Raw genomic sequence first — 23,745 nt, 5'->3', positions numbered from 1 at the left:
CGTGAGGGTGCCGCTGGACTGTTGAGAGCTATGGGGGGGGGACACACGTGCAGATCTGCCCTCACAGAGGAGGGAGAGCTTGTACCTGAAGGTGGGCCGGAGGGGGGGGGCTCTGCAACTTACCTGGCTGCTTCTTGCTTCTCGTGGCCCGACTGAGGGCTGCTGGGAGCAGGGGGTGGGGCTTGTTGCATGTGCCCGCCCCCTGGGCTTCTTACTGCCGGAGCTCCGCTCCTGTGCGCTCCCGCAGGAAATGAGCCCTGAGCACACATCTATTCCACACAGTGTCATACGTTTTTCCATAGCCACCTGGAGGTTGGCAACCCTATGTCACCCCTCCCCTCCCCTCCCCGGGGCCATAGGTACCTTCTGAGGAATGGACGCCGGATGGTTCTCCACGATCAGTCGCTTCAGGTAGTGGATCCAGAGCCGTTTCTCTTCTTGGTTTTTCACCTGCGTCAGAGAAGGCCAGCGTTTCAGCACATCTCGACGGCACTCGTGTGAAATTTCTCCGGCCCAGGACACGGGCGCCGATTTTACCGTTCACCTTTCCCCTCCCCTCCTCCACAGAATCCAGTGGTGCTGCTGGGTTTCCATGGCTGGTCGGCCGACCGAAGTGCCGGGGCCCAGGCTTGAACGGCCTTCTCCAAGGGGGAAGAGGGCACCGATGTTCCCTCCTTCTCTCAAAGGAGAGCCAAACCAGCAGGTGGAAGAGAAGGCGTTTCCCAAAGACAGCTCCAAATTTGGTACGTAGTCAAAATACAGAGCCTTTCCAAACGTTGGACCAGGGAACTCCGAATTGTGAAATTCTCACGTGTCTAATATGAATAAGGTAAAGGTTCCCTTGCTCGAAAGCCAGTTGAATTCGACTCTAGGGTTGCGGTGCTCATCTCCGTTTCCAAGCCGAAGAGCCAGCGCTGTCCGAAGACGTTTCCGTGGTCATGTGGCCGGCGTGACTAAACGCCAAGGCGCACAGAACGCTGTTCCCTTCCCACCGAAGCGGCACCTATTTATCTCCTTGCAATTTCTTGCTTTCGAACAGCTAGGTGGGCAGGAGCTGGAACTAGAGACGGGAGCTCACTCCGTCATGCGGCACCCGGGTCTCGAACTGCTGAACTACCGGCCTTCCACAGCCTGCAGTTCAGCGTCTTAACCACTTGAGCCACCGCAGCTCAATGAATAAACTGTCTCATAAAGTCAGGGGTAGGAAGAAAGGCAATGACATCTCCTTTCCTAATTTAGGCTCAGATCCCATCAGTGCGAGAGAATCCACAGCTTGCAAGCACCCCTCTGGGTTTTAGCAGCTGGGGCACAGGCGTATGCGCTCCCTGCTGCGGCGTGTAGCGTATCCGTGGATGAAAACCACGCGCTCAAACGTGCGTGCGGTGGAGGGCATCCCCACTGTTCAAAAACGAACAAAGCGCCTTACAGCTTTATATTTTTGGAAATTACGCTGCCTCCCCCCTCCCCCCTGCTCGGCACAGACTCTCCTGGGACGCGGCTGCTTACCTGGACCAGGTGCTGTTGTTTGGGGATGAAGAGGTCAGAGATCCGGAAGCTGAGCGGGTCCTTCGTGTTCTCCTGAAGGGACAGGTTGCAGCACTGGGGAGCCGGGAGAAAGAGCCAGCGTCAAAGGGGCAAGGAGCGCATCCGTCATTCAGTGTTCCCTCTAAGCTGAGTTAGTCTGAGCTAGCCCACAGGTTTTTAGCCTCCGGCTCACACATTTGTGTCTTAGCTCAGGAAGGACGGCTCCAGAGCAAACTGATTTATGTGGCAATCAAATCGCTCGCTCACAACTTCAATGCCAGGAGCTCACAAAGTAGAATTTTTGCTCACAGGACTCCACAGCTTAGAGGGAACATTGCCATCATTACGGTTGCTTGGGGCGCCGGGCATACTCTGGATTTTCAGGGATGCGCTGTGAGAGCTTTTGAAAAATGCTGTGTACACTTATATAAGGCCCTGTTTTCATTTGTGGAACGAGACAGTGGCGGTGTTATGGCTAGAGCCTAGTACTGTGCAGACCTGGGTTCAAGACCCCACTCACCTCTGAAAGGCATGGGGGACCCTGGGACAGTCCCTCTCTCTTTCTCTCTCTCAGCCTAACCTACCTCGCAGGGTTGTTGTGAAGACAAAATGGGGAAGGAAGAGCCATGTATGTGACCCTCAGAGGAAGGATGAGACAGAAATGTGACAAGACAGTAATGTCAGAGTCTCTGAACACTACTAGCCTCTAGCAGAGGTGAGACTCGAACCCAGAGCCCTACCAGGTCTAAGCATGCCTTTTGAGCTAGCTTCTGCCATTCCCGGGGATTTTTGCAAGGGTCTGCACAAATACAGGCACCGAAGGATGGAGCGGAGTTGTTTTAGGTTGTCCCAGGACCAGAATTGACAGGTTGAAATTTAATCAAAAGGGTTTTCGGCTAAACATTAGGAATAACTTCCTGGCAGTTAGAGGGGTTCCTCAGTGGAACAGGCTTCCTCGGGAGGTGGTGGGCTCTCCTCCTTTGGAGGTTTTCAAGCAGAGCCTAGATGGCCGTCTGACAGCCATGCTGATTCTGTGAACTTCAGCAGATCATGAGAGGGAGGGTTGCCTCAGTGCTCAGTTCTCGTGTCCCTTCTTACACGCCCAGGGAAATGCCAATCGCCACTTTGGGATCAAGAAGTGATTTTTCTCCGGGCCAGTTTGGCTGGGGATCCTGGAGGGGTTTTTTTGGTCATCTTCTGGCCATGGGGCAGTGGTCACTGCGGGTGTGGAGGTATTTGTGAATCTCCTGCATAGTGCAGGGGGTTGGACTAGATGACCCCTGAGGTCCCCTTCCAACCCTTTGATTCTAAACACCCTCCCCAGGGAGGTGCGTCTGCCCCCCCCCACTTCCAATATTTAGGAAGCAGTCGAAAACAGTTTTATTTAGGGACGCATTTCATTAAATCGCTCACAGTCCCAAATTGTGCTTTTGGTTTTCTGAATACATTTATTGTGCATTTTATCTCTGCTCTGAGCTGCCTTGGGCTCCGTAAGGAAGAAAGGAGGAGGAGGAGATTGGATTTCTACCCCACCCTTCACCAATGCTCCCTCTAAGCTGTGGAGTCTTGTGAGCAAAAATTCTACTTTGTGAGCTGTGAGCCAGTGATTTGGCTACTGCATAAATTAGTTTGCTCTGGAGCCCTCCACCCTGAGCGAAGACAAAAAACTGTGAGCTAGCTCTCACTAACTCAGTTTAGAGGGAACACCGCCCTTCACTACCCAAGGGAGTCTCAGAGCGTCTTACAAACTCCTTTCCTTTCCCCTCCCCACAACAGACATCCTGTGAGGTAGGCGGGGCTGAGAGAGCTCTTGACAGAAACTGCTCTTTTTCCAGAACAGCTCTTATCAGAACTACGGCTTGCCCAAGGTCATCCAGCCAGGTGCAAGTGGAGGAGTGGGGAATCAAACCCGATTCTCCCAGGTTAGAGTCCGCACACTCAACCACTACACCAAACTGGCTGATAAATGTTTCCAATACAAAAAAAATACTCCTTTACAGAAGTTGTGATTGACGGCGATGCTCCCTCTAAGCTGTGGAAGTCCTGTGAGCAAAAATTCCATTTTGTCAGCTACGGGCATTAAAGTTGTGAACGGGCCACTTGGCTGCTGGAGAAGTCAGCTTGCTCTGGAGCCCTCCTTCCTGAACCGAGACGAAAAATGTGTGAGCCAGAGGCTAAAAGACTGTGAGCCGGCTCACACTCACTCAGCTTAGAGGGAACACTGATTGACGGTGTCTTTTGTGCCTTGTGCGCGACGGGGGTCCCTCCGCCTGCCGTGTCCCCTTCTACAGGCTCACACGCCATCAGCTCTCCCATCTTCCTACCGACCCGCAACTGGGCATGCCCCCGAACTCCGGAGATGCGGGTTCCCCCTTCCCTCCCTCCCTCCCCAAATATTCTGCCCCTTCTTACGAAGATGTGGCTCTTGTAGACGAAGCCTTCGCCGCGCCGCTTTGTGATCAGGATCACCTTGCTGAGGAGGAAGAAGACGCGCTCCTTGCGGGCCCGCGGCACCCGGAACTGCCCCTCCAGCACCAGCTCCCCAAAGGCCTCCAGGTCCGGGCCCGTCCAGCCCACCAGCAGCCCCTGGATCTCCTGCGAAGGGCAGAGTGGGGGGGGGGGTCAGGGTGGCTACAGAAGACGAGAGGCACTTCGCAGGTCACGGGGGGGGGAAGAGAGGGGCGCTAGACTGGGATGGGCAGCGGTGGGCTTTTCCGCTCTCTTATTTTACACACGTGTTGTGCTCCCTCTAGTGGTCAGTTCGATATATCATCGCTGTATCTCTGGCTTATTTCCCCGCAATGTTAAAGTGCAGGGCAACAAGCCTTGAAATATCGAAGTGACCACAAGAGGGAGTAACACACATGCAAAGAAAGGGGGGGGAACTTTGACGCAGTAGAGGCTCACAATTGAAAATAAGAGTGCAGAAAAATTCAATGCCTAGTGGCAGGGAATCTCTCGAGTTTGCTTCCAACTTAGAAGAAGAAGAGATTCAATTTATACCCCGCCCTTCATCCGGAGTCTCAGAGTGCCTTACAATCTCCATTCCCTTCCCTTCCCTTTGGCCTGATCCAACATTGGCGTCTCTTATGCTCTTATGTTCCCCACAACAGACGCCCTGTGAGGTAGGTGGGGCTGAGAGAGCTCTTTCGAGGACTGCTCCTGAGAGAACAGCTCCGAGAGAACTTGTGACTGCCCCAAGGTCACCCCGGCAGCTGCATGTGGAGGAGTGGGGAATCGAACCCAGGTTCTCCCAGATTAGAGTCCGTGGTCCTAACCACTACACCGAATTGGCTTAAAGAGCTTTGTATAATGACACTGCATAAAGATTAATAATATAAATAAATATATAATTATATAAGCCAGCGTGGTACAGTGATTAGAGTGTCAACAGGGTCTGGGTTCAGATCCCCACACTGCCATGAGAGCTTGCTGGGTGACCTTGGAGCAATCACTCCCTCTCTCTCTCTCTCATCCTCATCTACCTCACAGGATTGTTGTGAGGATAAAACAAAGGAAGAGAGAACAGGGTGTGTTGCTCTGAGCTCTTTCGGAGAAAGGATTAAAAGGTATGGATAATTATTGTTGTTGTTCTGTTTTTGTTGTTTTGTTGTTATTAAAAACAACAGCAATAATGATAACTACAATTACAATCATAATACATTGCATCCTGCACTTCCACATAATAATAATTAATTAATTATTGTACGGCATTGTGTGTAGAATAGCCAGGAGATCCTAAGATTGTCTGGCGGCCAGAAGTTCTAGCTCTTTTTTTTTTAGCGTTACGCACCACTAGGTGGCGAGCTAGACTTGTTTTTAAGGCAAGATCCGTTTCAGAGGTGGTTTGCCGTTGCCTGCCTCCGTGTCATGACCCTGGTATTCCTTGGAGGTCGCCCTTCCAAATACTAGCCGGGGCCGACCCTGCTTAGCTTCCGAGATCTGACGGGCTCGGGCTTGCCAGGGCCATCCAAGTCAGGGCTGCAATTCCACAGATCTGCAGGATAAGCAAGCAACAGGACGATACCACTAGGCATTTTCAAGTGCTTCGTGTGCATCTTATTATCGTGACCTCCGCAACTATCCTGTAAAGGAAGCCAATATTACTGTCCTCCTATTACAGGGTAAGCCGAGACCAAGCGCGAGGGTGACTTGCTCCCCAGTGAGTTGACAGCCGAGCAGACAATCAAACGCAACACAAGATGTTGTCCTTGTGGTCGTGCAGAGATGCTGGGTGTCGCTTCAAGGAGGCGATGGATACAATCTGGGGTGATGGAGCTCCAGGGCTCCCGTCAGTCCCAGGACTAGTAAGAGCTGTGGCTCAGAGGAAGAGCCTCTGCTTGGCATGCAGAAGGTTCCAACTTCAATCCCCGGCAGCATCTCCGGTTTAAAAGAACCAGGCAGGAGGTGATGGGAAAGACCTCCGCCTGAGACCCTGGAGAGCTTTAGAGAGGGGCTGTGGCTCAGTGAAAGAAGCCACTGCTTGGCATGCAGGAGGTCCCAGGTTCAATCCCCAACATCCCCAGCTAAAAATACCAGGCAGACGGTGATGGGAAAGACCTCCGCCTGAGACCCTGGAGAGCTTTAGAGAGGGGCTGTGGCTCAGTGAAAGAAGCCACTGCTTGGCATGCAGGAGGTCCCAGGTTCAATCCCCAACATCCCCAGCTAAAAATACCAGGCAGACGGTGATGGGAAAGACCTCCGCCTGAGACCCTGGAGAGCTTTAGAGAGGGGCTGTGGCTCAGTGAAAGAAGCCACTGCTTGGCATGCAGGAGGTCCCAGGTTCAATCCCCAACATCCCCAGCTAAAAATACCAGGCAGACGGTGATGGGAAAGACCTCCGCCTGAGACCCTGGAGAGCTTTAGAGAGGGGCTGTGGCTCAGTGAAAGAAGCCACTGCTTGGCATGCAGGAGGTCCCAGGTTCAATCCCCAACATCCCCAGCTAAAAATACCAGGCAGACGGTGATGGGAAAGACCTCCGCCTGAGACCCTGGAGAGCTTTAGAGAGGGGCTGTGGCTCAGTGAAAGAAGCCACTGCTTGGCATGCAGGAGGTCCCAGGTTCAATCCCCAACATCCCCAGCTAAAAATACCAGGCAGACGGTGATGGGAAAGACCTTCTCTGCCTGAGCCCCTGAAGAGCAGCTGCTAGTCTGAGTAGACAATACTGACTTGGATGGACTGATGGGGGCCAAGGCTCAGTGGAAGAGCCTCTGCTTGGCATGCAGAAGGTCCCAGGTTCAATCCCCAACATCCCCAGCTAAAAATACCAGGCAGACGGTGATGTGAAAGACCTCTCTGCCCGAGACCCTGGAGAGCGGCTGAGTAGACAGATGCCTGAGTAGACAATACTAACCCCGATGGACCGATGGTCTGATTCAGTAGAAGGCAGCTGCACGCACGTGTTCAGAAGAAGCCAATAAGAACGCACTTTTGTATTTTCTATTTGAGCCATCGGCACAGGATTTGAATGGCTCCGGAGCCCAGTTCCAATTTCACTGAGGATGCCGCACGATCCTCTGCTACCCCCCACCCCCCGGTACCTTTAGCCGTGTGGCGTGCTCTTGCTTGCGCTTCATGTCGTTGATGTACCAAGCCACGGCGGTCATGGTGATGCTGGCTTCCTCCACGGCCTCGTAACCGGGGCTGCTTTTCTCGTAATGTTTCGCCAGCTCCTGCGGAGGGAGAGCACAGGCCGGGCGGAGAGATAATCTGCATCGAGTCACGGAAAGCCTTCGCGTCCGGCTTTCTCCCAAAACAGTTTAACTGCATCAGGGTAAAGCCCGCCGTTTTGAAAAATAGAACAAGACACACTTAAAAACATTAAATCAAACTAGTAAAAATAGATAAACCGTAGCCTCAGAAGACAAGTGCAACGATGGGAAACTGCCGTTGAGTCACAGCTGACATGTGGTGACCCTACAGGGTGTTCGTGGCAAGAGATGAGCAGAGGGGGATTGACATGACCTGCCTCTGTGTAGCAACCCTGGACTTCCTCGGTGGTCTCCAATCCAAGGACTCACTGGGGCCGACCCTGCTTAGCTTCCGAGATCTGATGAGATCGGGCTGGCCTGGGCCATCCAGGTCAAGACAAGAGACGTTCAGAGGTGCTTGGCCATTCCCTGCCTCTGCATAGCAACCCTGGACCTCCTTGGTGGTCTCCCATCCAAGTACTAACCAGGGCCGACCCTCCTTAGCTCCGAAGATCTGACAAGAGTGAGCTACCCTGGGCCATCCAGGTGAAGACAAGAAACGTTCAGAGATGGTTGGCCATTGCTTGCCTCTGCGTAGCGACCCTGGACTTCCTTGGTGGTCTCCCATCCAAGTACTAACCAGGGCCGACCCTCCTTAGGTCCGAAGAGGTGACAAGAGTGAGCTCCCCTGGGCCATCCAGGTCAAGGCAAGAGATGGTTGGTCATTGCCTGCCTCTGCGTAGCGACCCCGGACTTCCTTGGCGGTCTCCCATCCAAGTACTAACCAGGGCCGACCCTCCTTAGGTCCGAAGAGGTGACAAGAGTGAGCTCCCCTGGGCCATCCAGGTCAAGGCAAGAGATGGTTGGTCATTGCCTGCCTCTGCGTAGCGACCCCGGACTTCCTTGGCGGTCTCCCATCCAAGTACTAACCAGGGCCGACCCTCCTTAGGTCCGAAGAGGTGACAAGAGTGAGCTCCCCTGGGCCATCCAGGTCAAGGCAAGAGATGGTTGGTCATTGCCTGCCTCTGCGTAGCGACCCCGGACTTCCTTGGCGGTCTCCCATCCAAGTACTAACCAGGGCCGACCCTCCTTAGGTCCGAAGAGGTGACAAGAGTGAGCTCCCCTGGGCCATCCAGGTCAAGGCAAGAGATGGTTGGTCATTGCCTGCCTCTGCGTAGCGACCCCGGACTTCCTTGGCGGTCTCCCATCCAAGTACTAACCAAAGCTGACCCTCCTTAGCTCTGAAGATCTGACAAGAGTGAGCTACCCTGGGCCATCCAGGTCAAGGCAAGAGACGTTCAGAGGTGGTTGGCCATTGCCTGCCTCTGCAAAGCAACCCTCAACTTCCTTAACAGTCTCCCATCCAAGGACTAACCTGGTCTAACCCTGCTTAGATCCCAAGATCTGACAAGAGTGAGCTACCCAGGCCAAGGCAACAGACGTTCAGAGGTGGTTCTCCATCGCCTGCCTCTGCGTAGCGACCCCGGACTTCCTTGGCGGTCTCCCATCCAAATTCCAACCAGGGCCGACCCTGCTTAGCTTCTGAGGCCTGACAACATCTGGCTCGCCTGGGCCGTCCAGGCCAGGGCTTCCACCAACACCAACGCGACTGCCCCGCCCTGCAGGGCCGACAATTTTGAACGGCCCTGGCCGGGGAAGGTGCTGACCTGTAGGAGGAGATGGTACTTGAGGATCCGCTGGACTGGCTTGAGGAGGTAGGTCTCCAGCGGCAGCGAGTGCGAGAGAGTGGCTTGCCTCTCGCGGAAGAACCGGGCCAGGGAGTCGTCCGCCATGCACTCCCGCAGGACGGAGACAGAGCTGGGGGGGGGGGAGAGAGAAGAGAGAGAGGGTGATTTTTTTGGAGGAATCCTGCGATAGAGGGGGGTGGGGCGGGAAAGGGGTTGGCAACGGAGGGGAGAGGAAGACGCGAGGGAAGGAGAGGGTGCCCCATGCCCCCCACCAGTGTCCCCTCTAAGCCGAGTCAGTGTGAGCCAGCTGACAGCTTTTTAGCCTCCGGCTCACAGATTTCTTTGTTTCAGCTCAGAAAGAAGGGCTCCAGGGCAACGCTCCCTCTAAGCTGTGGAGTCCTGTGAGCAAAAATGCCACTTTGTGAGCCGCTGGCATTCAAGTTGTGAGCGAGCGATTGGGCCGCTGCATCAGTTAGCTGGCTCTGGAGCCCTCCCTTCCTGAGCGGAGACAAAAACGTGTGAGCCGGAGGCTAAAAAACCATGAGCTGGCTCACACTGACTCAGCTTGGGGGGAACACTGCTCTGGAGCAGACTGATTTATGCAGCGGCCAAATCGCTGGCTCACAACTGGCAGCCCTAACGGAAGACCTTGGGCCAAACACATGCTCTTGGCCTTGCGTACCTCACAGGGGTGTCGGTGAGGGTAAAATGCCTGGCCACTGAGGGTAAAATGGGGAAGGGGGGGGTCCCCCAGTCCTTGCGGAGGAGCAGTTATAGGGCACAGCAGGGAGAAAGAAGAGGCAGACATGTCGGGGGGCTGCTTCTCCCTCCGGGGGGGTCTAGCAGAAGTGACCGCCGGTCCTTAAAGGTGTGCTGAGTCCATGCGATCCTGGAATTCGTACTCACTTGGGGTAGTTCATGCAGTACAAGGTGTAGATGTCGAATTCTTCACTCTGCAAGAGGACATTGAACAGCACTGAAGCGCGTCGAAGGGCACGCGGTTTCTTTAACCAGAGGCACTGCAGCTTCACTCAGCGGGTTATAGAGGGAATCGGTCCTCTGTCCCGCGACACTACAGATGGCTTCGCCAGGTTTGCTTTTGGCTCCCGGAAAAAAAACACGTGTGTGTTTTTGCATCTCCATGACCGCTCTGGGACCCTTATGTTTAAGAGCGAGGGACAACCCAAACAACCGTTTTTAACCCCTCCGAAGCCCACGGTAGGGGAAGAGAGGCACTTACCCTTTGCACAAAACATTCTGCGATAGCGGACGCGCTGGTGTCCCTCTCCAAATCCTCCAGCAGCTCACTGGTCAGAGAGAAGAAGAAGAAGAAGAAAAGAAGAAGAAGAAGAAGAAGAAGAAGAAGAAGAAGAAGAAGAAGGAGAAGAAGGAGAAGAAGAAGAAAAGAAGAAGAAGAAGAAGAAGAAGAAGAAGAAGAAGAAGAAGAAGGAGAAGAAGAGAAAAGAAGAAGAAGAAGAAGAAGAAGAAGAAGAGGAAGAGGAAGAAGAAGAAGAAGAAGAAGAAGAAGAGGAGGAAGAAGAAGAGGAAGAGGAAGAGGAAGAAGAAGAAGAAGAAGAAGAAGAAGAAGAAGAAGAAGAGGAGGAGGAGGAGGAGGAGGAGGAGGAGGAGGAGGAGATTGGATTTACACCCCGCCCTTCACTACCCGAAGGTTTCTCAGAGCGGCTTACAAACTCCTTTCCCTTTCCCTCCCCACAACAGACACCCTGTGAGGTAGGTGGGGCTGAGAGAGCTTTCTGAGAACTGCTCTTTTTCAAGGACAGCTGTGCCAGAACTATGGCTTGCCCAAGGTCATCCAGCAGCTGCATGTGGAGGAGTGGGGAATCAAACCCGGTTCTCCCAGATTAGAGTCCGCGCACATAACCAAACTGGAGAGGAGGGATGAGGCCAATATCTGAGGTGTGAAAGACGAATAGATGTAATTTGTTACAGGACTTACCAGGTTTTACATGCATGCTCTATTTGATATTATTTTTATATATTTCATTTATGCTTGTGGTTGTATGAATTTAGTTTTATTTATTTATTTTTTATTTATTATTACATTTATACCCCGCCCTTCCCCGTGGGGCTCAGGGCGGCTTGAGTTAGTTTGAGTTAGTTTGTTGTATTAGAGGGCTGGCTTTTTGCTGTGAATAAATTTGTTGTTGAGGCGTGACACCATTTTGGAAGCCACAGTGGAGAAGACCCTGGCTCGTAGACCTGCCCACTTTATCTCACGTACAGGGAGGGTGCACAAATCTAGATCCTGGGCTCAGAGGGGTAGAGGGAATCTTGCAGGTGGTCCAATCCCAAACCACTGAGGAATGTCAAAGGTCAGCAACAAGACTCTATACCGGGCCTGGAAACAGAGTGGAAGCCTGCGGAGCTGCCACGGCACTGCATTATGTGCCAATTGAATCTTATGGACATTTCCCAGCTGGCACCCCAACAGAAGAAGAAGAAGAAGAAGAAGAGATTGGATTTATACCCTGCTATTCACTACCCAAGGGAGTCTGAGCGGCTTACAAACTCCTTTCCCTTCCCCTCCCCACAACAGACACCCGGTGAGCTCTCGACATAAACGGCTCTTTTTCAAGAACAGCTCTGACAGAACTGTGGCTTGCCCAAGGTCATCCAGCCACGTGCAAGTGGAGGAGTGGGGAATCAAACCCGGCTCTCCCAGATCACTTAACCGCGACACCAAACTGGCTTAACCACTACACCAAACGGGCCGTTGCTTACAGGAACACGACGACACACGGCAAATACTGAAGATCATTTGCAAGACGATTCTGTACGTCTCCCTGCCAACCCCTCACTACCCCTCTGCTTACCCAATCCCATGCCCAGTTAACAATGCCAGCCTACCTCGCAGGGTTCTCTGCAGCGTTTACTGCAATTTCAGGAGCAGCGCTAGGAAAAGTGGGGTGGCAGAAAGCATTTTGGAAGGGAGAAAGGCGCTTGCTGCGCAAAAGTGCTCAAGAGCAGATGTGCAGGGTCGGACCAGTGGTCCATCTGGCCCAAATTCCTGTTTCACAAAGGGGGGCGCACGGGAAACCTACAAGTGGGGGACAGAGCCCAACTATGCAGTGCTACGGAACACGGAGGTTCAATTTAGTCACCGTGGTGGACTTCTGTTTCATACACCCAGGGGTGGGCTGTGGTTCAGTGGCAGAGCATCGGCTTGGCATACAGAAGGTCCCAGGTTCAGTGACTGCAGATCCGAGAAGCCGGACTGGGACCCCTGGGTCATTTCTTGCAGGAGCACACAGGAGTGGAGCTCCGGTAGTAAAGAGCCCAGGGGGCGGGCACATGCAACAAGCCACACCCCCTGCTCTCAGCAGCCCTTAGTCAGAGCAAGAGGCAGCCAGGTAAGTTGCAGAGCCCTCCCCCCCAGCCCCGTGGTCCAAAACAGTCCAGTGGCACCTTTAAGACCAGGTTTTATTCAGGTACAAGCTCTCCCTCCTCTGCGAGGACAGATCTGCATGTCCCCCCCTAATAGCTAGCAATCCACAACAGTCCAGTGGAGCCTGAGCGGTGGGTGCTGCCTTCTGACACACTTCCAGTGATGCCAGGGGGTGTGGCATATGCAAATGAGTTATGCTAATGAGCCCCTGCACCTCTTTTTCTACTAAATGACCCCTGCTGGGACCACATTAACTGCTGTTGAGGCGCATTGTTGTTTTAATGCTGATCCTTTAATGAAATAAGGACGATGGTTCTATGGGTTTCAAATGGATTATCGTAACATGTTTTTGATATCGTAAATCTGCATGAGCTGCAGGTACATATATGTTGCTACCCACCCCAAGGCTACAATGTGGGAAGGGAGGGCCATAGGTCTAACGAAATAAATAAGTAATAAATAAATCCTCAGCATCTCCAGTGAAAGATCAGGTAATAGATGATGTGAAAGACCTCTGCCTGAGACCCTGGAGAGCTGTCAAGAGGGGCCGTGGCTCAGTGGAAGAGCCTCTGCTTGGCATGCAGAAGGTCCCAGGTTCAGTCCCCAGCATCTCCATTTAAAAGGACCAGGCTGAAGGTGATGTGAAAGACCTCCACCTGAGACTCTGGAGAGCTGTCAAGAGGGGCCGTGGCTCAGTGGCAGAGCCTCTGCTCAGAATGCAGAAGGTCCCTGGTTCAATCCGCGGCATCTCCAGTTCAAAAGGACCAGGCAGGAGGTGATGGGAAAGACCTCCGCCTGAGACCCTGGAGAACCATGAAGAGGGGTTATGGCTCAGTGGTAGAGCCTCTGTTTGGTATGCAGAAGGTCCCAGGTTCAATCCCTGACATCTCCAGCTAAAAGGACCAGGAAGGAGGTGATGGGAAAGGCCTCCACCTGAGACTCTGGAGAGCTGTCAAGAGGGGCCGTGGCTCAGTGGCAGAGCCTCTGCTCGGCATGCGGGAGGCCCCAGGTTCAATCTTCGGCATCTCCAGTTGGAAAAGAACCAGGCACAGGAAGCACCTCTTTGTGCCTGAGACCCTGGAGAGCAGCTGCCAGTCTGAGTAGACAATACTGACTTGGATGGACCCAGGGTCTGATTCAGTAGAAGGCAGCTTCGTGCGTCTTCATGTGTAACTTGTGAATGCAGAACTTGGTGAACGGAGGTCAGTACAGCTTTAACCCCTGCCTTAAGAGTCTGCCGCTGAAATCTCAAGGAACTGAAAAGGGAGAGGGAAATTTAGCAGAGAATACCCACTACCCCTCACCACCCCTGGAAGTCATCCCTATGAGACACTGTATGCCTTTTGAGCCATCGGGGAAAGCAGGAGAGAAGCAGCGGGTAACACCCTTATCCAACTTCAGCACGCGCAGCCTGGCACTGAAAGGGTTAACCGTATCACATTGCAAGAGGGGGGGTCTACTTTGGTGTCAGGAAGAGCCAATCGGCTCTGTCCCCCCCCCCTCCAGCCTCCATCCATGTACCCCCCACCGAGTTCCGCTTAAGCTCTTAAACAGACCCAGATGGAGGGGGCAGGTTGGTGGAGGGAGATGCTGGCAACGATTCAGTTGGCAACCATTCAGTTTCCGTTTTTTGTTGTTTTTTTAAGGAAAAGCAACAGGAGAAGTTGGAGAGGGGACAGGCAGAGAGGTGGGCTAGGAAGAATGGCTACGAGCCATGCACCCTGGCTACCTGAGAAGCCTTCTGCCTCAGCAGTGTCATTCCCACCCATCCCCAGGGGGTCAAACAGGCCTACTGTCCAAGGCCTGGAAGCAAATGAACAAAGACGATGCACCGTGCAATCTGAGACATCCCCAAATGTCGTCTTAGGACACAGTAGAGAGACCCCTTTTCATAAGTGGGGGCGTGGGGGGGGCAGGATAACTGCATCACATTGGCACAGGCTCAGCTATGGCCAACTCGTAACCTGCTGGGTCAGACCAGTGGTCCATCCAGTTCAGCCTCCTGTCTCACACGGTGGCCAACCAGTTCCTCTGGATGGCCAACAACAGGGCACAGAGGCCGAGGACGCCATATAATAACATCAGAAGAGCCTTGTCGGATCAGACCAGTGAGGGTCCATCTAGACCAGCATCCCGTCTCACACAGGGGCCAGCCAGTCCCTCTGGAGGGCCAGCAACAGGGAAGAGAGGCCGTGGCCCTCATAAGAACATCTGAGAGCCCTGCTGGATCAGACCAGTGGTCCATCTAGTCCAGCCTCCTGTTTCACACAGCAGCTGACCAGTTCCTCTGGATACCCAACAACAGGGCAGAGAGGCTGAGGCCTTCCCCTGAGAAGGACATCAGGAGAGCCCTGCTGGGTCAGACCAGTGGTCCATCTAGTTGACCACCCTGTCTCACACAGTGACCAACCGGTGCTTCTGGTGGGCCAACAACAGGGCAGAGAGGCCGAGGCCTTCATAAGAACATCAGAGAGCCCTGCTGGGTCAGCCAATGGTCCATCTACCAGCATCCTGTTTCACACAGCGGTTGACCAGTTCCTCTGGATACCCAACAACAGGGCAGAGAGGCCGAGGCCTTCCCCTGAGAAGGACATCAGAAGAGCCCTGCTGGATCAGACCAGTGAGGGTCCCTCTAGTCCAGCACCCTGTCTCACACAGTGACCAACTGGTGCTTCTGGTGGGCCAACAACAGGGCAGAGAGGCCGAGGCTTTCTGCTGAAGTTGCCTCCTGGCGCTGGGATTCAGAGGTTGACTGCCTCTGAATGTGGAGGTTCTCTTTAGTCCCCATGGCTAGCGGCCACTGGTAGACCTGTCCTCCATGAATCTGTCTACTCCCCTTTGTAAGCCGTCTGTGCCCGTGGCCGTTGCTTACAGGCAACCAGAAAGGGAATTTCTGTGGACCAGAACAGCTGGAGTCGTGTCGGTGCATTTTCAGTGGTAGCTTCAAGGCTGCTTTGAAGCCAGTTGACACTTTGGACGGTGGGCTCTATGGCATTGTACCCTCCGGAGGTCCTTCCCCTCCCCACCCCAAACCCCACCCTCCGCAGGCCACGCCCCCAAAATATCCAGGTATTTTCCCACCACGAGCCGGACAGCCCTCCGTCCTGCAGTCATGAAAACCCACTCTCTGGTCGGGAGCACACATGGGACGCTCAAGGTGACTTGTGGACATGCACAGACCCCGGCACATCTCTCTAGAAAGCCGAGGAGCGATCCCTCCCCGGCCCCTGAACTCACGGCCTCCCAGGGTCTAACCCCGGCAGTACCCGTTTTGCAAAGAACTGCCACCCCCAGCCGGCATCTTCTCCTGCCCCTCCAAATCACACGGCGGCGGTGGAAGCCCCCCTTCTCTAAGCCCCTCACCTCAAGCCCCGCTCAAGTTACACGCTCAGCAAATTCCAGCGCTCAAAGCATTTCCTTTTCCCGAAGAAGCCCGACGTCTTCCCCGACTGCAAAAACAATCGTGAATCTCTGAGGCCTGGAAGAGAGGCCGCACACTCCGAGGGCCCCCCCGAAACTTGGCTAGTTCCCCCTCCCCGAGAACGGCCTTGGAGATATACACATATATATGTCCTTTCACATTGCGCTTGCAGTGAATTTGTCTAAGCAAACGAAAAGCTAAATTTAAGGTTGTTAAGGTATGTACTGTTCGGTCACTAGTGTGACCGCGAAACTGGATAAGGCTGGAGAAAAGAAACAGACGTACACATGAAGCTGCCTTGTACTGAATTAGACAGTCCGTCCAAGTCAGTATTGTCTACTCAGACTGGCAGCTGCTCTCCAGGGTCTCAGGCAGAGGTCTTTCCCATCCCCTACTGCCTGGTTGTTTAAACTGGGGATGCCGGGGATTGAACCGGGGACCATCTGCACACCAAGCAGAGGCTCTGCCACTGAGCTACACCCCTCTTCATGGCTCTCCAGGGTCTCAGGCAGAGGTCTTTCCCATCACCTCCTGCCTGGTCCTTTTTAACTGGAGATGCCGGGGACTGAACCTGGGACCTCCTGCATGCCAGGCAGAGGCTCTTCCACTGAGCCACAGCCCCTCTTTACAGCTCTCCAGGGTCTCAGGCAGAGGTCTTTCCCATCCCCTACTGCCTGGCCCTTTTGAACTGGAGATGCCGGGGATTGAACCTGGGACCTTCTGCATGCCAAGAAGTCACTCTGCCACTGAGCCACAGCCCCACTTCATGGCTTTCCAGGGTCTCAGGCAAAGAGGTCTTTCCCATCCCCTCCTGCCTGGTCCTTTTAATTGGAGATGCCAGGGATTGAACCTGGGACCTCCTGCATGCCAAGCAGAGGCTCTTCCACTGAGCCACGTCCCCTCTTTACAGCTCTCCAGGGTCTCAGGCGGAGGTCTTTCCCATCCCCTACTGCCTGGTTGTTTTTAACTGGAGATGCTGGGGCCTTAGAATCATAGAATGTTAGAGTTGGAAGGGAACTTGCAGGTCATCTAGTCTCATTAGCATAATAGGCCACACCCAACATCAGAAACTCATTAGGATTGGCTACATTAGGGGTGTGTGGCCTTTTCTGCTTCCCCAGGAAATTCCGGGAGATCTCCAGGCCCCGCCTGGAGGTTGGCAAGCCCAGGGTCATTCCAGTCTAAGAAGCAAACTTAACCATAGTGGCTGGGCTCTGTTTGCCTCCTACGCATGAGCCTGTCTTGTTAACAGCTTTGGGGACAATGACCTCTTAGTACCATACGAGAGACTCTTCCACTTTCCCCTTGCCTAGGAGATGAAGGGCAGCGAAAGGAATCCAGGCAAATATCAAGCTGGCAAGATGCCTGGGACTTCCCAAGGAGTCGAGTTGGCCGCAGGCTGAAACAGGATGTTTGGCTACGTAGACCTACGGTCGGATCTGCCAATGCGGAGGATACTGCAGCCCACCATGGACCACTCGAAGCCAGGACTATGGAAGCACTGAAGCTTTCAGAAGAACCTCAGAAGAGCCCTGCTGGATCAGACCGGTGGTCCATCTAGTCCAGCATCCTGTCTTACACAAGGACTAGCCAGTCCATCTGGAGGGACAACAACAGGGCAGAGAGGCCGAAGCCTTCCCCTGATAAGAACATCAGGAGAGCCCTGCTGGATCAGACCAGTGAGGGTCCATCCAGTCCAGGATCCTGTCTCACCCAGGGGCCAACCAGTTCCTCTGGAGGGCCAACAACAGGGCAGAGAGGCCGAGGCCTTCATAAGAACCTCAGAAGAGCCCTGCTGGATCAGACCGGTGGTCCATCTAGTCCAGCATCCTGTCTCACACGGTGGCCAGCCAGTTCCTCTGGAGAGCCAACAACAGGGCAGAGAGGCCGAGGCCTTCATAAGAACATCAGGAGATCCCTGCTGATCAGAGCAGTGGTCCATCTAGTCCAGGATCCTGTCTCACACGGTGGCCAGCCAGTTCCTCTGGAGAGCCAACAACAGGGCAGAGAGGCCGAGGCCTTCATAAGAACATCAGGAGATCCCTGCTGATCAGAGCAGTGGTCCATCTAGTCCAGGATCCTGTCTCACACGGTGGCCAGCCAGTTCCTCTGGAGGGCCAACAGCAGGGCAGAGAGGCCAAGGCCTTCATAAGAACCTCAGAAGAGCCCTGCTGGATCAGACCAGTGAGGGTCCATCTAGTCCAGCATCCTGTCTCACACAGGGGTCAACCAGTTCCTCTGGAGGGGACCACACTGCCCCATTGCACCAACGCTTTCCTTATGCCTTCCCCATCCGTTTCCCTCTCACACTAGAGTTTCTTTTGGTCCTTATAGAAGCTGATTATCCTGGTCTTATAGACACTTATAGAAGTGTCCTGGTTACCAGAACAGCCAGCTAATAGTTTCTGAGGACTTAGCCGTGTTGGTCTGTTCCTGCAAAATAGCAAAAAGCCCCGTAGCACCTTTAAGACTAACAAATGTTACCGTAGCATAAGCTTTCGAGAAACACCGCTCTCTTCATCAGATGCCTCTGTCGAAGAGAGCTGTGTTTCTCGAAAGCTTATGCTACAATAAAGTTTCTTAGTCTTAAAGGTGCTACTGGGCTTTTTATTAATAGTTTCTGTCTCCCTGAAGCCCGAGAGGGTGGTAGCCGACCGATTTATAGCCCTGGACTGGGTCATGTGCATCAGCCAGGAATCTGTACTCTCAAAAAGCACTCTGCACATTCCCAGAGTCTCGGCCCTCAGTCAGACACTCCCTTCCCCTCAACCAGATGCACAAAGGTGCCAAGTCTCACCTGTTGAACTCATAAATGTCCTCGATGTTGCAGAAAAGAGTATTCACCTGTTCCGGCTTGAGTGGCAGATGTCCACAGTCGATGATGCATCCCAGGTAATCCTGTGGAGGGGCACAGGGAGGAGATATCAGCCACCTGGGCACACAACACGCGACCCATTCCTTCTTGAGGTCAATGACAAACCGCAGGAAAAGGGCATTGTCTGTTTCTTCTCATCTATATATCGAATAGTGAACTCTGTCCCCCATCTGCGGTTATCTAAATCCACAGATCGGGGCCGCGCTGATAAAAAGAAGATTTTTCTGCAGACTTGGGGGACCCCCTAGGTTTGCAGAAAAATCTGAAATGGTAAAAAAAAATATGTGGGGGGTTTTTAAATTCCCCCCAATTTTTTTAAAAAAGCTTTGTGTGCACTTTGCCCATAAGAGAGAGAGAGAGAGAGCGCGCATGCGCATACTCCTCTCATACCCCAACAGATTCTTCACAAACTCATGGGGGGGGCACACGAGAGACGGCCTGTTCAGTGGCAGCCCCACGACCACGGAACAGCTTCTCCAGGGAGGTGCGCCTGGCCCCCTCGCCTTCGATCTTCAGGGGGGTAGTTGAAGGCAGCTTTATGCAGGACTGCATTTGACTCATTAGTTTTTATCGATCGGCAGTCCTAACGGAAATGTGAAATTGTGGTCTTTTATGTGTGTGGGTTTTTAAAAATATATATATATAATTGTTGCTTTATTTACAAGGTAAGCGGCCTTGAGTCCCATAAGGTAGAAAGCGTGGCTGAAATTGTTTTAAAGAAATAAGTAAAATTAAACCATATAATTATCAGATGTATTGCCATAAGGTGTGGCCATGACCTCTGCCTTACTGGAGACCAGGGCTGTTTTTGTAGAAAAACCCCAGCAGGAACTCATTAGCATAATAGGCCACACCCAACAGCAGAAACTCATTAGCATATTAGGCCACACACCCTGACAGCACAGCTCATTAGCCCATTAGGCCGCACCCCCATGTTACCAGAAGTGTGGTCATCCAGCCACACCCACCTTTTGCTTCTTATTCTGTTTACCTTGTTTGTGGTCAAAACCCAGGGCCTTTTTTTTTGCAGCAGGAACTCCTTTGCATGTTAGGCCACACACTCCTAATGTAGCCAATCCTAATGAGTTTCTGCTGTTGGGTGTGGCCTATTATGCTAATGAGTTCCTTCTTGGCGTGGCCAACTCGGGAGCCAGCCGGAACTCCGTTCCTGTGCGTTCCTGCCCCAAAATAGCTCTGCTGGAGACCAATGCTCCCTCTAAGCTTTGGAGTCCTGTGAGAAAAGATTCTGCTTTGTGAGCTACTGGCATTAAAGTTGTGAGCGAGCGATTTGGCTACTGCATGAATTAATTGGCTCTGGAGCCCTCCTTCCTGAGCTAGGACAAAAAGGTGCGAGCCGGAGGCTAAAAAACTGTGAGCTAGCTCGCACTCACTCAGCTTAGAGGGAACACTGCAGTGGAGACTCATGCAAATTCTCAGGGTACAGGAACGCGTGACAGATGCATTTTAGGCGTCGTAGCTAAGTGGTAGCCCCACTGGTGGACCTCCTGATGGCACCTGGGTTTTGGCCACTGTGTGACACAGAGTGTGGGACTGGATGGGCGGAGACCCAAAGCTGCTTCCGTGGTTCTCCTCTCCTCCATTTTATCCTCACAACCTCCATGTGAGGTATGTCAGGCGGAGAGACCATGGCTGGCCCAAGGTCACCCAGTGAACTCCCATGGCACGCATGGGGATTCGAACCCCGGTCTCCCAGATAGTAGTCCAGCACTCTTAGCCACTCCACTTCCCAGGAGAAAGAAGATGTGGGACGAAGTAGACCCTTGGCCTGATCCAGCAGGGCCGGGCTCAAGCCATTTGCCACGAGGGCCAGGCCAGTCCGTCTCGCTCGGTCTCTCCTCCCTCGCAGGGCTGTTGCGAGGACGGAAACGGGGAGTGGCTCGTTCTAGAGACCCCTTTGTGAAAGCCGTGACCCTCCGGCTGCCCCCCCCCGCGGGCCTACCTCCACGATGCTCCGCAGGTCCCTCACGTAGGCCCGCTCGGTCTCCACGATCTCCAGCACCACCCGCTCCAGGTGTGACAGCTTCGCCCGCCGCTCCTTGCTCCGCCCCGGGTTCGCGGCCCAGCCGCAGGGCTTGGGACCCCTCCGGGCCTCCCCCGGGCCGTCCAGCAGGGTCAGCGGCGTGAGGTCTAGGCTGATGTCGCTGCCGTTCTGGGCCGGGTATGAGGCGGGGCAGCCCCCAAGCCCGCCCCCGCCGCCAAAGGCGCTCTGGCCATCTTGCAGGGAGGCGGAGGAGGCGGAGGAGCTGAGGCTGACGGGCCGGTCGCTGTCTGAGCAGACGGTGTTGACAGAGGTGCAGCTGCCCAGGATGGGGTCCGACGCCATGTTGGAGCCGATCCCGCCCAGCGAAGAGACGGACGAGGGCCGGGGTGCTGTGGAGGGGCGGGGGAAAGGCCGACAGGGTTAGCGGTTGGGTTGGAGCGAGGTTCCCTCTAAGCCGCGGAGTCTTGTGAGCAAAAAATTCTACTTTGTGAGCTGCCGGCATGAAAGTCGTGAGCCAGCGATTCGGCGACTGCATCCGTTAGTCTGCTCTGGAGCCCTCCTCCCCGAGCAAAGACAAAGGTGTGCGAGCCGGAGGCTAGAAAACTGTGAGCGAGCTCACACTCACTCAGCTTAGAGGGAACACTGGCGCTGGAGTCCAGTCGCGCCTCGGAGTCCGACAAGGTACCCAGGGCGTATGCTTTCCGAGAGTCACCTTGGTCAGACCGCGTGGAGAATCCACCCGCTCCCTCCGAAGAGCCCACCTAGAGCGCACTGCTGTCATTATTTCACTATGGAAGGGCACATTGAGGGGGGGGGGGGGGAGTGGACGGACGCCACATCCGCTTCCCTGCCCCCATCTCCCTCCGTGCTCAACCACCCCCCTGATGCCGAGCGTTATTCTCTTGCTTCAAATACGCCCGGCCGGCTCTTCAACATCCTTTTGTGGCTTTCCCCCCCCCTCACCTTTTGAAGCTGTGGTTTCTGCTGCAGTGCATTCTGGGAGGAGGCCGTGCGCAAAGTAAAAGGCCGGGGAGCCTTCTCTGCACTCCCCCGCCCCCCCTTCCTCCCCCCCCACCATGTACATCTAAAGCATCACAGCTTACAGGGGCGGAAAAGGGCAAAAAGAAAAAAAGGGGGGGGGAATGGTCAACCGAAGAGCCAGACAGGTGTGAATTTCGGAAGCGAAATGGGATTTCGGAACCCGAGGGCCTTGCGTCTCCGTTTCTAGGCGAGAATGGCCCGGCCTGTTGCTTGGGCTCTGGGGGTGTGCGTCGGCGGCTCTCCCACCTTTTTGGGGGAGGGGGCCCAGGGTACCCACCTGCTTTACCGGCTTTCTTGCTGCTGCCCCGGCGGGCTCCCTCTGGCATGGTGAAGGGGTCTTGGGCACCCGTCCTGCAAGGAAGGAGACACGGTGAACCCCCCCCTAGAAGTTGACCCTCCCCTTCCCACTCCAAGGTGCACGGTAGGAAGAAGGAGAAGGAGGAGGAGGAGGAGAAGGAGAAGAAGGAAGAGGAAGGAGAAGTAGAAGGAGGAGAAGGAGGAGGAGGACATTGGATCTATACCCCGCCCTTCACTACCCAAAGGAGTCTCAGAGCGGCTTATGAAAAGGGAGGGCAGGAAGGGTCGCCTCAGTGCTTAGTTCTTGTGGCCTTTTCTTACACCCCCAGGGAAATGCTGATCGTCACTTTGGGGTCAGGAAGCCATTTTTCTCCCAGCCAGATGGACTGGGGATCCTGGAGGTTTTTTTGTCATCTTCTGGACATGAAACATGGCTCACTGGGTGAGTGTGGGGGGCAGGGGCATTTGTGCGTTTCCTGCATTGTGCAGGGGTTGGACGAGATGACTCTGGAGGTCCCTTCCAACTCAATTGTACGGGAGAGAGAAAGTAGACAGTTTTGCTCCTTCCCTCTTAATATTTCAGCTGAAAGTGGCCTCAAAATGAAGATCATGGTTAAGGTTCGGGAGGGGCCATGGCTCAATGGTAGAGCCTCTGCTTGGCATGCATAAGGTTCCAGGTTCAATCCCCGGCATCTCCAGTTAAAAGGACCAGGCAGGAAGTGATGGGAAAGACCTCCACCTGAGACCCTGGAGAGCTGTCAAGAGGGGCTGTGGCTCAGTGGTAGAGCCTCTGCTTGGCATGCATAAGGTTCCAGGTTCAATCCCCGGCATCTCCAGTTAAAAGGACCAGGCAGGAAGTGATGGGAAAGACCTCCACCTGAGACCCTGGAGAGCTGTCAAGAGGGGCTGTGGCTCAGTGGTAGAGCCTCTGCTTGGCATGCATAAGGTTCCAGGTTCAATCCCCGGCATCTCCAGTTAAAAGGACCAGGCAGGAAGTGATGGGAAAGACCTCCACCTGAGACCCTGGAGAGCTGTCAAGAGGGGCTGTGGCTCAGTGGCAGAGCCTCTGCTCGGCATGCAGAAGGTCCCAGGCTCAATCCCCAGCATCTCCAGTTAAAAAGGACCAGGCAGGAGGTGATGGGAAAGACCTCTGCCTGAGACCCTGGAGAGCAGCTGCCAGTCCGAGTTCCACAATACTGATCATGATGGACTCATGGTCTGATTGAGTACAAGGCATCTTCATCTGCTCAACAGATTCAGGGCAGACCATAGAAAGTCCCTCTTCCATGCTGTTAATAGTTTATATAATTGATTGCTAAAAATTTTGTATCTGTTATATTTTTGTACAGTTTAAAATACCCCCCCAAGGTTTAAAAAAGAAAGTCCTTCATCGCATCACCATGTGGAACTCCCTGACACATGATGGCCACCGGCTGCTATCGCTTTAGACAAATATGCAGAGAGGAGAGGTCGACTGACTGGGTGGGCTTTGACCCAGCAGGGCTGTCCCAATGCTCTGACCACTAGCGATGCCTGCATCCCGTTCGGAGTGGCTTGTTTTTTAATGGACTCGCGGTCCCCCAAATCCGCAAGTCCCGGCTCAACCACCACCACCACCCTTGGACGCCCTCGATTCTCCTCACCACACAAAGCTCTTTGTTCCGACTGCCCCTGCGGAAGCCTTACGAAAACCGAAGGGGGATGCGTCACTCCATCCTGCTGAGGGGAGGGCGAAAGGCCAACGTGTCTGGGAAACAATGCGCTCATTCAAGAGTGGCGGCAGGTCAGGGGGAAGAAAG

The 23,745-nt window shown here is 53.9% G+C and overlaps 1 protein-coding gene across 1 annotated transcript in view; it reads right to left on the bottom strand.

Annotated features, from left to right (window-relative positions):
* The window catches only part of PLEKHG2 (pleckstrin homology and RhoGEF domain containing G2), an 81,480-nt gene that overhangs the window by 32,140 nt on the left and 25,595 nt on the right, over positions 1-23,745 (bottom strand). The window contains exons 2-11 of the mRNA XM_015418784.1: positions 21,927-22,000; positions 20,567-20,997; positions 18,529-18,629; positions 10,145-10,211; positions 9,811-9,857; positions 8,884-9,034; positions 7,067-7,198; positions 3,937-4,119; positions 1,507-1,599; positions 364-450 (exon numbers count right to left, since the gene is read on the bottom strand). Coding sequence (XP_015274270.1) covers positions 364-450; positions 1,507-1,599; positions 3,937-4,119; positions 7,067-7,198; positions 8,884-9,034; positions 9,811-9,857; positions 10,145-10,211; positions 18,529-18,629; positions 20,567-20,997; positions 21,927-21,975 — 1,341 coding nt within the window. The 5' untranslated portion in view covers positions 21,976-22,000. The remainder of the gene's footprint in view (positions 1-363; positions 451-1,506; positions 1,600-3,936; positions 4,120-7,066; positions 7,199-8,883; positions 9,035-9,810; positions 9,858-10,144; positions 10,212-18,528; positions 18,630-20,566; positions 20,998-21,926; positions 22,001-23,745) is intronic.

The sequence above is a fragment of the Gekko japonicus genome, unplaced genomic scaffold, assembly GCF_001447785.1.
Source record: "Gekko japonicus isolate JY-2015 unplaced genomic scaffold, Gekko_japonicus_V1.1 scaffold1198, whole genome shotgun sequence".
Lineage (NCBI taxonomy): Eukaryota > Metazoa > Chordata > Lepidosauria > Squamata > Gekkonidae > Gekko > Gekko japonicus.
Note: the sequence above shows the minus strand (reverse complement) of the source record. Positions and strands in the feature narration are given on the sequence as shown.